General features: G+C 34.3%; 2 protein-coding genes across 5 annotated transcripts; both read left to right on the top strand.

Annotated features, from left to right (window-relative positions):
• The first annotated feature begins 21 nt into the window (after positions 1–21).
• On the top strand, positions 22–4,097 carry LOC116019927 (NAC domain-containing protein 82-like). Of its 4 annotated transcripts, none has more exons than XM_031260317.1 (7): positions 22–136; positions 552–689; positions 921–1,019; positions 1,180–1,454; positions 1,642–2,445; positions 3,159–3,554; positions 3,670–4,097. In XM_031260317.1, the coding sequence occupies exons 3-7, from the start codon at positions 944–946 to the stop codon at positions 3,892–3,894; spliced, it is 1,776 nt and encodes a 591-aa protein (XP_031116177.1). In that variant the 5' UTR covers positions 22–136; positions 552–689; positions 921–943; the 3' UTR covers positions 3,895–4,097. The 4 variants fall into 4 exon arrangements, with proteins under 4 accessions (XP_031116177.1, XP_031116178.1, XP_031116179.1 ...); XM_031260318.1 differs by having other exon boundaries at positions 552–1,019; positions 1,642–1,867; positions 1,952–2,445; XM_031260319.1 differs by lacking the exon at positions 921–1,019.
• A 4,384-nt stretch (positions 4,098–8,481) lies between these two features.
• On the top strand, positions 8,482–11,732 carry LOC116021149 (BTB/POZ domain-containing protein At2g13690-like). The gene is made up of 2 exons (XM_031261759.1): positions 8,482–9,278; positions 10,562–11,732. The coding sequence occupies exons 1-2, from the start codon at positions 8,619–8,621 to the stop codon at positions 11,495–11,497; spliced, it is 1,596 nt and encodes a 531-aa protein (XP_031117619.1). The 5' UTR covers positions 8,482–8,618; the 3' UTR covers positions 11,498–11,732.
• The last annotated feature ends 3,650 nt before the right edge of the window (positions 11,733–15,382 follow it).

Raw genomic sequence — 15,382 nt, 5'->3', positions numbered from 1 at the left:
TATATAAACCCTACTCCGATCAAAACCCTTCACTTTCCATACGCATTGCTTCGTTTTCCTCCTCACTCCTCCCTCCGCCTTCCGTCACCCTCTCGGCGCTCTCCGCCCTCCCCGCACAATTTCACCCCCCCTTCCGGTGAGTTTCTTCTATGTGATTATCATATTTCTTTGATTCTTTGATATATTGGCTTTATTTCGTACTCATCGTTCCACCTTCTACGACTTTTCGCCGGCGACAATGGGTATTATCTTACGTTCCAATCGGATTTATATGTCTATTTGTACCTTCATAAATTCTCATTCCAGATTGCTTACTTTCTTGTTTTCTTGCACTTCCGGCTTCGAATGCGGTATCTTTTTCTGTGTTTTATAAAGGTTCCTGATTTTATACTAGAATGATTTCGTTAGTGTTTAAATGTAGTCGAGAGTTGATAATGTTTGGATCTAATTTATGATGCTTGTTTTGCCAATCTTGTGTTTTCATTGGATGTTATGGAGAAGTTTTGTTGTGTAGTGGTATTGGAGACTGATGTTGGTATGTTTTGTGCCAGATGTCTTTTGGTTCCTTCAAGATACATCTATCTTTCTTCTGGGGTGATTTCTTTTTCATGAATCGGGGAAGGTTGTGGTGTGCTGGGAAGATCTTGTTCCGACATTGGACTTGACAATTGCCCTATCTTTGCAACAAGGTGAGGGGAGTTTGGGTCTTGTGCTCTTTTCCTAGTTTACTCTGTCTATTGTTTGTTTTTTGGTCAACCTTTAAGTCTCCGGCTGTGATTAGTATTGCTTAATACTATTCGGGGAAGATTCTTTTAGTTGATTTAGCTATTTAGCTGTAGGTTTTTAGTCATTAGTTTACATGGGGAGGACATTCCTTCCTCCTGGATTCCGCTTTCATCCAACTGATGTTGAACTTATAGTGTACTATCTCAAGAGGAAGATCATGGGAAAGAAACTTCATTTTTTTGAAGCTATATCAGAGATCAACATTTACAGGTTCTCCCCGTGGGATCTTCCTGGTAATTTTGATGCCTTTATAAGCATTGCTTGTATTTGTTATTTATCTATTCTAAACTAAAAGTATCCCACTATTTGTCTGTTCTTATTTGATTGTAAATTGTTTGAAACACTCTGCTTCTAATTGATTTTATTTTATTTTTTAATGTTTCTTTGTTTTAGATAAATCCTGTTTGAAAAGTAAAGATCTTGAGTGGTATTTCTTCTGTCCGAGAGAGAGGAAGTATAATAGTGGTGCTAGAATGAATCGATCAACTGAAACTGGGTACTGGAAAACTACTGGAAGGGATAGACCTGTAATTTACAATGAGCGGACTGTTGGAATGGTTAAAACCTTGATTTTCCATGAAGGCCATGCACCAAAGGGGAATAGAACTGATTGGGTTATACATGAATACAGAATTGAGGACTTGCATATGGAAGAAGAAACTCTTAAGGTGACTGTCTCTGCTATTCTTTACTGTTCTAAATCAGATAATTAAGATGATATAAGGTGTTTTTATTTATTCCTGTAAATCTTTTCAGATTGTTGTTTGATTTGCTTAGCTGTGGAATTTGTTTCAAGGGGATGTGCCACATTATAAATTTTGCATCTCTAGTAATTATTGTCTCTCTGCTCTGCAGGATTCATATGTGCTATGTAAAGTATTCAAGAAGAGTGGACTAGGCCCAAAAAATGGTGCACAATATGGTGCACCATTCAGTGAGGAAGACTGGGAAGATGATTTTGAAAATTGTGATGAACCTATTCCATTTTCCATTCCTACGCATCCTATTAACCAAAATTGCTCATCTGTGACTAGCATGATTGACCCAGGGTGTTCATCTCGTCAGCCTTCATCTGAACCAGGTCCATCTGCCATTCCTCATGCCAAACTTTCGGATCCTATTAACCAAAATTGCTCATCTGTGACCGTCGGCATGATTGACGCAGGGTGTGCATCTCATCAGCCTTCAGCTGAACCAGGTCCATATGCCACTCCTCCTACCAAACTTGCGGATCCTATTAACCAAAATTGCTCATCTGTGACTGGCGGCATGATTGACCCAGGGTGTTCATCTCATCAGCCTTTAGCTGAACCAGATCCATCTGCTGTTCCTCCTGCCAAACATGAAGATCCTATTAATCAAAATTGCACATCAGTGGCTGACATGATTGACGCAGGATGTTCATCTCGTCAGCCTTCAAATGAACCAGGTCCATCTTTATCCAGGCTTCATGCGGATGAGATGCTGCCAACTAACCAAAACTGCTCTGTTTTTATGGGTACTGTTGACCCAGGGAACACTTGCAGTCAGTCTTTGGCCAAGCCAGGTCCATCTTTAGCTGTGCCCCATTCTAGTGAGGTGCCACCAGATGATGATATCAGTCATTTATTTGCCTCATTTCTGGAAGATACTGACTTACTCCCAATTGAGAATAATGAGGTTTCTATTTCATTCTGTGCTACATTCTCATTCTTGTTTAGTATCAAATATGATTATAGTTTTGTATTTTGTGTTATTCCTTGAAAGTTGAAATTTCATAGACCAAAGAAGATTTGATGAGTTTTGTTTGGTTGATGAAGGGTAGGGGTAGCATATAGCTTGGTGTTTCCTTATCTTAATGTCCTAGAAGGCAGCATCGTAGTGCATGATGTACTGTTGAGCATTTTGATAACAAATCTCTCTTTTATTGGTAGGACCTCAGCTAGATCTATGTTGGCTCATTTGACTTGTTTAACAACATTATTTATCTCATCAATCATCATGCTCACTAGGTGTGTGTATAAATGTTTTTGGTGTAATTCTTAGAATTGTTGAACAATATCTACTATAAATTTATGCCATGTCATGACTTTAGGTACATTTTATGATCTGAATTTTTCATTGCAGCAGATATTTAAATAAATTATCCTTTGACTGATTTTAAAAGGTCCTCTTTTATATAATTTCCTAATTATGGGCTGTCATTGTAAATCACACTTGCCCCATCTTTCCTTGGTTATTCTTGAAATCAACTAGTTAATCTGTATTGGCATTAAAATTGTAGAATTGTTTCAATGTATTAGATGTTTGCAGCTTTTTCTGTGAAATTGTAGGATACCACTGGTAATTTGTTTATTTTTCCTAAAACACGTGTCCATTGCATCTGTGTACAGAATGTTAACTGTTGCAATCAAGGGTTGAACGTCGACATGATGCCGTGCATGGATGGAAATGATATATACACTGCGTTTGGTGGCCGTGTTAACTTTGCAGACCTGAGTGGAGGCAGATCTTATCTCTCTGGAAGTCTGGTTGCTGACCACCCTCCTAATTCACTGTTTCCACAAGATGATGCTTCCTTTTTGGAGCTCAATGATCTTTTAATGCCAGTAGATCACTGTACTCGAACCAGTGAAGCTCACCCATTAGTGGAAGAGAACTTATATTCATCGAATGCCTCTTTCCTTGGAATGGAACATTTTAATTATGGCGGCAATTTTTCTGGGGGTAATCAGTTCATTCCAACTCAAAGCCAGCTCCAAGTGCTTCCTCAACATTATACCCAACAAGTGAGTTATTTTAATGGTGTGCCTATACTATTAATGGTTCTGGTAGAATAACATACTATTTAATTGTGTGTTTTTAGCATATTATTGATTATTGATTTGATGCGTTGCTATGCAGGTAACTGGTATCGGCTTTAATGCAAGTCAGGGATACAACACCATGCAGGTAACTGGTATGGAGTTTAATGCAAGTCAGGGATACGATGCGATGCAGGTATCTGGTATCGAGTTTAATGCAGGTCAGGGATACAACACTCTGTACAATTATGGTTTTGATACCACGATGCATCAACACGGGATGATCACATCACATGCTGCTGATCGAGACCAGCATAGAGGTTGAAGAATTGCCTACAGTTCCAGCTGTGGAACTCAAAACAATTGCCAAATTTATTGGTCTACAGTCTGCTGTTGTAGACTAGTATGAGTTTGGAGTGAATCTGTAGAAAATTTTAAGTTTGGGAAGTACTACGTAACTTTTTATTCTATGGACATTGTGTATCCCTTTTAATTTTTGTTGGATTATAACAATAATTTTTTTTTAAATGCTGTTTTGTACCGTGTTCTCACTTTCTCATGCTTGGTTTACTGCCATCTAGAGACATGTTTTCTTGGAGTAGTCATCCCATATATTAGAGTTTGCAATATCTTAGGACTATTTTCTTTTGCTTTTCTGTGTTTTGGATAGTTCAGTTAGTTTTGGATTTTGTAACATTTTGTTGGTATCATGAAATATTTTATCTTCATGTTGGCTCCAGTAGCGGTCATTATATGCCAACAAAATGTTACAATGGTTTTTTTTTTTTTTGAACTTCTGTTTATTGGTCTCGTAAAGATAAATTTTTATTACTACGTATCTTGTTAGGGTTTCAGGTAGCTACGTTCTTACTGAGAGCATACTTACTACTAGAGTTTTTCTTCTTTTTTAAAGAGTTTTTGTAATTGTGATTAGAAATGGTAAAATGAGAGGAAAAAAATCGAACAAATCATATTTTAAAATGAAAGAAAGAACAAAAAGAAAGAAGGTATGTCTTGCAAATTAGGTGTACTGTTTTATCAATTCTCGAAATGAAATCAAGTAAAAAATGAACTAGGTCATTTTTATAAATATTACAAATTTTTAAAATTCACGAGGTCTTTTTTATAAATATTACAAAGTTTTGTTTATTTTAAACATTAGATATACTAGGACATGGTTCTCACCTGAGTAGACAAACACTATATATAATCATTATTCCATTGTTAATAGTTCTAGGTCATTATTCCATTGATAATAGTTCGACATGGTCTTTGGGTGGGTTCTGTGCTTGAGCTCATTCCAGTTCTACTAGCTCGTATTGATAGGTCTATTTGAAGTGATAATAGTTCGACATGGTCTTTGGGTGGGTTCTGTGCTTGAGCTCATTCCAGTTCTACTAGCTCGTTCTGTGTTTGAGCTCATTCCAGTTCTACTAGCTCGTATTGATAGGTCTATTTGAAGTTACCTACTATTTGAAGTTACCTACTAGTTTATCTAGTTACCTACTATTTGAAGTTACCTACTAGTTTATCTCTTTAGAACTATGCATATGTATAACGCTTGGTTTCTAACTAGTTGCTTGGTTATTTTTTGTTTTATATTCTATTATTTATTTTAAATAGTTTTATTTGATTCTAAATAAATATCAATGTGGATATGCTATGGTTATGTTATAAATTTTGGATTTAATTTAATAGGATAATGTAAATATGATGTTATATAGACTTTGTTGTAGTTATATAAATGATTAAATGTAAGGAAAAGATTATATTGTAGTTATATAATAAATTTTATATTTAATTTAATAGAATAATGTAAATACTTTGTTGTATATATTTAAATTCTAATCCTAGCCCCACTCTCTATGTAAAATAAATTGCTATTTTATATTTCAAGCAATAAAATTTTGTAAGAATGCAAAAGAACAATTATTTTAAATTTATTTACTTTGATTTCATTTGGCATGTTTCTTTTTGTTAGAGATAATTCCATACAAAGAAGTGTAATTAAGGAATGTGATTCACAAGCTTTAAAGAAAACTTAGAGAGTCTTTCTTTCTCTTTCAATTTTTTTTTTTTTCAAAATTGAAGACAATGTTGAAAATAAGTGTAGAGATTGGATTAATATTTTAAATTGTTTATTAGTCTTGGTCAAGAGAAGAAAACTCTATAAAGTTTTAAAATCTTTTAAAATTATGAATTATAAATTTTAGTAAGTGCAAACAACATTTAGAGTTTAGCATTTTACGAAAAGAAGTGTATTTTCTTAAAAATGTCCTTAATAATTTAAAAATAAAATTTGAACTATCTTTTTCTTTACCCCTATCTCCTCATTTACAGCACGTTTGGTTCACGGAATGAATTGAATTTTAAGGGAATAGGAATACTATTCCATAAGGAATAGAATATGTAAGGAATAGAATATGAATTGTATTCCAGCGTTTGGTTCGCGGAAGAAATAGAAATGGAATATATATTTAAAAGACATAAATGCCCTTGTACAAAATAATAATAATAATAATAATAATAATAATAATTATTATTATTATTATTATTATTATTATTATTATTATTATTATTATTGAATCTAATATTCTTTGAAGACTGTTCATTATACATGACGGAATTTATGTATGAATTAAAATTCAAATAATTTTCTATCAACTGCTAATCAATATATTATAAGAACATTTATTAATATTCAGAAGAAGAATAACATATGTTTTTTAAAATAAAATACTGAAAATAATTCAATGATAGTAACAATGTTCATAAACTATAAATATGAATAATGATTAATGGCCAGCAAGAAATCTTCTGATCCACTGTAGTCTTCGATCAGGATCAAGACTGAGGAAAAAAGCGACTTTATTAGGATGATCAGTGAGCTTTAACGAAACAAGGTTCATTTCATCTAAAGTCAAACCATCGACCTCTTGTAATATACGATCAAGCTTCCCGTTCAATTTATAGAGGAGACTGCTCCATTCTACTTCTCATTCAATGTGGGACAATATTGATTGGAAAGTAGAATATATTGAGGGACCTTGAGGGACCAAACATATATACAAACATTCAATTTTCCCCTTTGGATTGTATTATAATGTGGTTGTGGTAGCAACAATGTCCTTATAAGTCATTGTACGTACACCTTAATCATTAATATCAAACATCTAATTTTATCAAAAATCTTTTTCTAAACTGTTAATATTATTTCCTGTCAAACCCGTTGATATCAATCCTCTATCCGCTAACTGCTTATTGCCAAACAATGTCTTCTATGTAATTTGTTATGATTAGCAATAATTAATTGTTATCCTTTTAAAATGTTTTGAAAATATTTTTCTAAAATTCACGAAATATCATTATATGCTTTCTACCATTTCTTTGATAGGCTATATGAAAATTTCACTTTATATACCTTTTCTTTTGTTCAGCTATACACACTTTTAAATACTATTGCTTGTGATATTATGAGTCAAATGGTTTTAATCAATTCAACGAATTTTATATATTACTCGCTTTCATTTTAGAATATTTTGAACCAAAAGGACATAAAACAAGAACGGATCGATCCTTAAAGCATTTCAATAAAAAGCATAAAATAGAAAATTAGATCATAACTCAACAAGTTTATTGCCATTGTTACAATGTATTTTTAATAAAATATGTTGAGGCATAGAACCACGACAAAGCAACTCAAGAAGTTTTCAGCCCGCATGGGCAGCTCAACTGGTCAGATGGTGAAGTTTGGAAGAAGAGACCATGGATCGAGTCTCATAAGCGCTAGTATGGGAGCAACCTCTCAAAGTAAGGAGGACTTCTTGTGTGCAGGGACCCTCAATGAGGCAAGACTCAAATGGAGAGGTTATGGTTCAACTCTCATTGAAAGTTTTGGTAGAAATTAAATTTGGTGTTTGATGACTAGTCTTTTATTTTGTTTTACTTTATAATTGTCATTAATCAAATTAAATTGCTCAATTAACTACAAATGCAAGTAATCAGATTTTTAGTTTTATCAATTCCCTACAAAGTTTTAGGAGAATGTCTTTTTAATATAATGGATTCAAGGAACTTTGACCAAATTAAACATCAATATTAGATTGAGAGCTCTCTTTATCAGATTGATGTGTGAACAAATAAATGAGCTGATGTAACATATAATAAAACTAATTAAATGATATTTGACATTTTTTTAAAGGCTCTGTCAAAGAAAGGAACTTAAAGATAAATTGAAGGATTGCTTGGCTTGGAATGTTAGCAATATGACAAAAAGAGGGAAAGTAGATGTAAATGGATGACAGTCGTGACTTGCTATGGAGGGATGTAGTTAAATGGTTAATGTTCATCGTTTTATTAATGATTTTAAGAAGGATATGACAACTAGATAATTACAGAATTTTGTGATTAAGCGTGCTTGAGATATGTGTATGTTAAAAGATATGTTTCATGTTAACTAAAAGTTTAAACTAATGCTTAGAACTACACATTTATGTTTTCTTTTTAAAAAAAATTGCATTTTTTGTCCTCCAGTTATATACAGACTCAGTCCTTGGATTATATACGTAACCATCTTTAACCCCTAAGTTATGCACGGAGTATGAATTTTAGTCTTTTAAGGACCAAATCAACCACTTTATTAAATGACAAATTGATGATAGAAATAGTTCTTGAGGGACTAAAATCGTCATTTCATTCATAACTTAGGAGTTAAAAATATCAATTTGTATCACGATTAACGGAATTAAAGGATATAACTGAAAGACTAAAATTGCAATTTTTTCTTCCTTTTTAATATACTAATATCCAGCTAATTGTCATTCTTAGTTTATATAGTCTACAGTTTACAGCTCTGCTATGTTATTCTTCGCCCATTATTCCTTTGTTTCCTTAGCCCATCTTTTCACGTGCTTCCTATCAACTGATAACTGCCAATTTTTCACTATAAAACTCTCTGCTAATTGCTTAACGCTTTTCCCTCTCTCTCTCTCTCTTCTTTCTTCCGCTTTGTCTGCCATAGCTAATCTCAGCTTGAGCTTCTTTGTACAAATGTCTCACTCCACGCGCCTCAAATCCAGCCGCCGGCGTGACGCGCCACCGGCCAAGGGGCGCCGCTCGTGGTGCTGCTTCGCCGAGCCGCCTCACAGCCCCGACAATCCCACTACTTCAGCTGCTTTCTCTCACAAGACCAAATCCCCATCTTCCATTTCCAATTCCTTCCCCGCCTCCCCTCTCTCTCACAAGCCCAGCACTAACGGTGTTGTTACTCGGACTACTCGCCGGATCCTTTCGCCGGGCCGGGTGTCTCCTATCGACGAAACCCTAGCTCCCAATCCGCCGCTCCACGTGCATTCCGCGGCTGAGATTCCGGCGTCGCCCTCGCCGCTCCGCCGCGAGGGCTCTAATGCGAGTGCGGTGACGGAGGAGTGCGGTGCCGAGGGAATCTTCGACGCGAGGTTGAGTCTCAAGGGGAGTAATGGGAGTGTATTGGTGCTGGAGCTCTCCGCCGAGGCTCTCTCGGCTAATAGCCTGGTATTTGCCGACTTGATTGCGGATTATCGGAGAAAGTGTAGGGGTTTGTGCCGGATTGAGGTCCCGGATGTGGATAATTTGGGGGTTTTTCGTGAGACGATTGAGCTAATGTTCGAGGAAGATATCCCTAGAGCGCTACTCAGAATGGGGGTTTGCCGCGCCATTGATGTGCTGGAGGTAATCATTTGGAGGTTTAATTACTATTATATTGCTTCATTTTTGTGGATTTCCCTGATTCTTATTGTTCAGGAAAAAGAGTGCATTGGCATGAAATTTTCATTTCATTAGTCGGTTCAAGTATACATTAGTTGTCTATTGCATAAAGTACAGAAAATGCTTTTAGTTCCTTGCCCTAAGCTTGCCTTTTATCTTTAGGGTGACCAGAAACTCGCATCCATTATCCGAGAGTGTGCACTAGTAATCCCCGTTTCTGAATCACAAGAAAGTAAATCAGCCTCAGTTGTACATAGCTGACCAAGAAGGTCAATGGGCCGATCCCTCTAGGAATCGCATAATATTTATCTTGGTTCTAGGAGTGTCAACATATTGTGATTGTATTATTTTGGCAGTGGGAACAATATAGTGTTCTTCTTTAACTTTTTTTTTTTAATATCAAGTATTGAAATTAAGTGAACTCTTATTAGAAGTCTAGAGGTCTCTTTCTGAAAACGGTTTACTTGTACAAGGAAACAAATTTTTTGCAAAGCTTTGATTTTGAAGCATGGGGATATTGGTGGCTCGTATCAACTCTGCATGGTAAAATTGAATTCATTCCCATTTAAGGAACTATTGTTTGAACTAACTAATTACTTGTCCTTTGAAATTATCCATTTATATTCTAGCTATTTTTTTTATAAAATTCCTTCAAGCTCAGATTTTACCAGATCACCGGCACCTTTCATATCTATCCTTGTTAGTGAAACATTTCCTTGATCTTCTTGGAGTTTGTAATCCTTTAACCCTGATTTCTGCATTGTGATTTCCCCTTTTTGTAAACTAATGTAAAATGTCTGGTTAGTCTATTGTTACTATATCAGATTAGCATCATTGAAATTGAGAGGAATTTGAACCTTCTTGTTACGGTACTTCCAATTCTTGCAATTTAGATATCTCTGGAGTCCAAACACCAGATGATAACATGGTAATAAATGTGCTCGTGGTAATGGAAATTTAATCAGTGTGCTGCTTTGATGCAAACATATTCCCAATTGAGGATTCTCCTTTACTTCTTTTTGTATGCCTAAGAAGGGGAGTAGGGATGTTAAGCTATACGCTTTTGGTAAATTTCTATTTATGATCATCAACTGCAAAAGTTTTCATAATAGATTACTTGTCAAGTTTTATGTTAGATGATCTGGCTTTTCAGTACCATTTCGTACCACATTCTCTTGCAGTGTGTCAGTGTCATACTGTCATTAATTGTTAAACACAGAATATTGACGTTTGCTTTTAATCATTAGGTTTCAGCTGGCATTAAATTTGTCAGGGGAATTTTGTCATGTTTAAAGTACATAGAAGCCATGCCTTGGACTGAAGAGGAAGAGGAGAAACTGAGGAGCTTATTTGGTAGGGTCAAGTTTGATGATGTAACCACCAGAGACATTTTGGGCAGGCTGTATACTGAAGACTACTCATCAAATTCTCAAACTTTGACTAGGAATATTGTTTCGTCTATAACCGCCTGTAACGATGCCAATGTCAGAAACGAGCTCAAGTATTTAGTCAAAGGTCTCCTGTGCAAAAGCTCTGTCTATGAAAAGTGCGGTGAATTAAACAAAGAGGACATATTTGCTGTTTGCAGAGCTTGCCTTGGCTCACTGATTTCTCTATTTGAGGAGGCCACTACCCCTAATCCATGTGCAAACTTGGCTGAAAAGCCAAAAGAAAAGCCATTAATCGAGAGAATATCAAATCAGGTTGACAACATCAATTGGCTGCTAGACATTTTGCTGGAGCACCAAATGGCGGAGGATTTGGTTGACATGTGGACAGATCAAGCCGAGTTACTGAGCATGCACGAGCGTGCTTCTCCTATGCTTAGATATGAGCTGAGCCGAGTGTCGGCAATGCTATTCATTGCAATGGGCACTAGAAAAGTGCATTGTCGGTCAGAAGCAAGGTCGGGGCTTCTTCAAGCGTGGTTCAGACCAATGGTATCGGATTTCAGTTGGTTACGAAGGTGCAAAAAGGGCCTAGACGTGAAGGTTTTGGAGGAAGCCATGGGTGTCGTTCTCCTAACTCTTCCTTTAAAGGAGCAATACATGCTGTTTATGGATTGGTTCAGATGCTTCTCCAAGAACGGTACAGATTGCCCTAACCTCAGCAAAGCCTTCCAGATTTGGTGGAGGAGATCATTCCTTAAGGGCTCCGAGACTCATGCTGCTGAATCTAGGTAAAACTCTGCCTACTATTCCCCATTTGATTTTTACTAGAATCTTGTAGTCAATTGAATCTGGAACATATGTGATAGATATGTTGGTGGTGAATAATGTAAATCAACTCAGGGTGGCAATGCTATTTCACCCAGATTCAATTCTCTCTCTCTCTCTCTCTCTCTCTCTCATCTAGAAAATAGTTCCATGTTACAATAACATTTTGATGCCATAACTGCAATTCATGTTCCTCTGCATAGGCCATGGCGTACGTAATTATTACTATATGTGCTTGTTCCGATTACAATGTTTTGATGTCGATTATCTCGTCCATCGTTCTTCATTTATTACAATCAAATGAAGTTTAGATTTGGGATCTTTATTACAATCAAATGAAGTTTAGATTTGGGATCTTCATGCCTGTAATAAATTCTCTTTTCTGATTACAATATTGTTGAGATTACCACCAAAACAAGTTGGGATTTGTATATATGTTTTTCAGGTAATGTAACACTTTTAAAAATCTTATATAATTTAAAAAATTGGAGGGATTGAGCCGATTAGCTATGGACAATCTAAACTGGTTTACCATCTTGTGATTTTTTGTCAATTAGGATCATGAGGTGGGTTATACGTTTTGATTTGAACCGGCCAACTATGCACAACATATATTGGTTTATTTCATTATAATCCTTTGTCGATTAAAATTGCGAGACATAGAAAAAGGATTAGTAAACACCTAGGCCCTGTTTGGTAAATGGCTGTTGGTTGTTTGGGTTAGAAAGTATGATTAGTTGATAACATTGGCTAATTGTAGAAAGATGTTTGATAAATTAGCTGTTAGTTGATAGCTGTTTGGTATAATTTCTTTTCTCAAAAAGCTAATTGAAAAGGCAGCTTTGAGTAGCCTTTTGAATTTTAGTATTTTAGAGTTACAAAAAGCTTATTAACCAAACAACTAATAGTAGTTAAATAAGTCAAAATTGACCGATAGACTGATTATTTACCAAACATGGCCCTAAACTTTATTCAAAAAGTCAATTAAGTTCTTAACAACCCGAGGAGCCATAGGGACATTGGTCCACGGGAATACGCTAACATATAGGAGCATAGCATACCAACTAAAGAAACCTACAAATAAACAGTAACTTCATTTTGCTCCTTGTAACCCACAACTAACTTAAAAGTTGTACAACTAGCAAATGCACATTGCGTCGGCGAAAAGATTGGTGTGATTTTTGTTAAATATTTTACAATATCCGGAGGAAAAGCGCACACGGTATGAAAGAAAATGTCAATACATCTGTCCGCTGAAAAACAAAATGGTATTGGCGGGGGCTAAACACATATGATGTTGTCGCAAAATTTGAAGTTTTCATAATAATTTCCTCCCCAAGTTGATTCTATAGTCAGCATAGATCAGAAGTGCACAAAACATGTATTATATATTCTTCTCAAAAAAAAAACATGTATTATATATATCTGTATGTACGTAAAATCACGTGGAAACTGACTTCACAATTTTATTTTATAATATCAAAGCACATCACCCCAGAAAAAAAACAATGTTTGAAAAGGTATGCACTTGGCAGGCTACGTTACAACTTAGAACCATCCTTCCCTCCTTACTTCTAGACCAGAATGTTTCTAGAAACACCAACTTATATATATATATATATATATATATATATATATATATATATATATAATTATATATATAGCGTTAAGTTCTCGTGTGGACAGTGTTTCCCATGCGACCGTGCAATCATTCCCCATTAAGTACATATAAATGCACCATAAAGTTTGAAAATGTATCATTAGGTGTGGCGCATTTCCTAATACTGTGTGACACATTTATGTATACCTAATGGTGAATCCGCACAAACCGCACAGAAATCACTGTTCGCATTTGAAAAGTATATAAGACTTTCTCTCCATATAAATAGGAATTTCATTGTATTTTTAAGCAAGCAATCTACATTAAAAATAGTGAAACGCTGTGAAAATTCATGTTTCGAAGTTATTATAATTATTGGGTATTCTTGTCACAAAGAGTCTCCTAATTTGAGAGGTTGTTGGTTGCTCTTACACTACATTTAGTAAGATTAAATCCTTAACATCTCGTAACAAATTTCACATCTATGACTAGCTGAGTTGTAAATATTTCTATTACAATTGATAGGTTGTATATCCATTATAATTTATAACCAATTACAACATCTAGTAAACCCTCCCCCTCCCAAAAAAAAAAAAGAAAAAAAGAAAAAGACAACCTTTTATAAATATGACTATACAATATTTTTTTTTTGGTGAGATTTGAACGTGCATAATGACAAAAGCTCTAGAATTCAGAAATAATTATTGATTTTTGGTATATGCATATCATCGTAGGAGGCTAGGAGCCATGGTCTTCTTCACCTATGATTGATTAAGTTGGTTGATATGTCTTAACGCTATAAACAATTCTTTTTGTTATTACCGTCCAATCATCTATTATGTTCATATCGATTAGACATTTGATTAATTAAATTAAAAGAAATTTGTGTAATTGTGCTATTTCATCCACACCTTGTAAATATATATAAATATATAATTTTTATTTGATTACAAGTTGTTATCATTTTAAGTAAAGTTTTGAATTTAAATATAATGAATTGAGTAATAAAATGTATTGTTAGGAAAGTTTTTTCAAGTAAGATCTAATAGGGCTAATAATTCAATTCCAAAAAAAGTAATGCATCAATAATAACTTTTATTTAATTTGGCTGAAACTTGTATTAAATTAATTAATTAATTACTATCTATCTCTTATAGTAATTAAATTATATTTGAATCCATACCAATCATTTAGTTTTCTGGAGGATCCACCTGTCGCTATCATTACAATACATTTTTATTTTCATTTTTTGTTTAAAAATGAAATTTGTTGTTAGATTCCAAAGTAAATTTAAAAATACAAATAAAAAATTCCAAATTTTCAATTTTTAATCATAAAATAATGTTAATTATTAATTTTATATTATTATTATTTAATAGTTTGGTGGTTGTGTAGATTTCTACCTGCCCGGCGGCCTAGGCATCATCCGTTCACGTTTGTCCATTACTAACTATACCACAAAGTTTTGTAGATATCAATGTGACTATTTGTGAATTTTTCACACGTATTCTAAAAATTTAGAAAATGCTAAATATTTTTTTAATATTAAACGTTTTATGAAGCGACAGTACATGCCAAAAAAAAAAGTATTTTACAGCTTTTAAAAGTAAAAATATATTTATACTAGTTTAAAAATGTATGTTTTTTTCAATATAGGACAAAGGTCACTTGAATGACTTTCCGAGCTCTCTTTTTCTTAATGTTATGAGTACATTTGAGAATTAATTTTTCATTTATCTATTATTTGGTTTGAATATATAAATATACAAAATTCATCTCCTCACAAAGGGAATTCGAATCCATCTTGACCTGGCTCAATTTAATTGTCCACCTCACTCAAAATAATATTTCAAAACGACACCTTACATGTCAATTTTTTTTTTTAAAAAAAAATATTGCGTGCATTTTTGCCTATTCAAATCTCTAAAATTGCTCCAACTAAAGATAGTTTTTTTAATAAAAAAAAATTAATTGAATACTCCTTCTGTTAACAAAGAAATAGTCACTCATATGACAAAAAATCACATCATAAACATGCAATAACTACTCAAATATATAATTGTCACATCAGAAAGTGTCGATTTGTGAGTGATACATATAGGTGTGTTTAGCAAGGTCTCGATAAAATTGTCAAATATTATAGTATTACCTAGTGTCGTTACTGCTGAATCATAAAAATGCAAAAGGTGGAAATAGGTAGGTAACATCTTCTGAGTGATAGTGCATGCATGTAATTGAATTGAAAGGTTGAT

Source organism: Ipomoea triloba, chromosome 5 (assembly GCF_003576645.1).
Source record: "Ipomoea triloba cultivar NCNSP0323 chromosome 5, ASM357664v1".
Classification (NCBI taxonomy): domain Eukaryota; kingdom Viridiplantae; phylum Streptophyta; class Magnoliopsida; order Solanales; family Convolvulaceae; genus Ipomoea; species Ipomoea triloba.
Note: the sequence above shows the minus strand (reverse complement) of the source record. Positions and strands in the feature narration are given on the sequence as shown.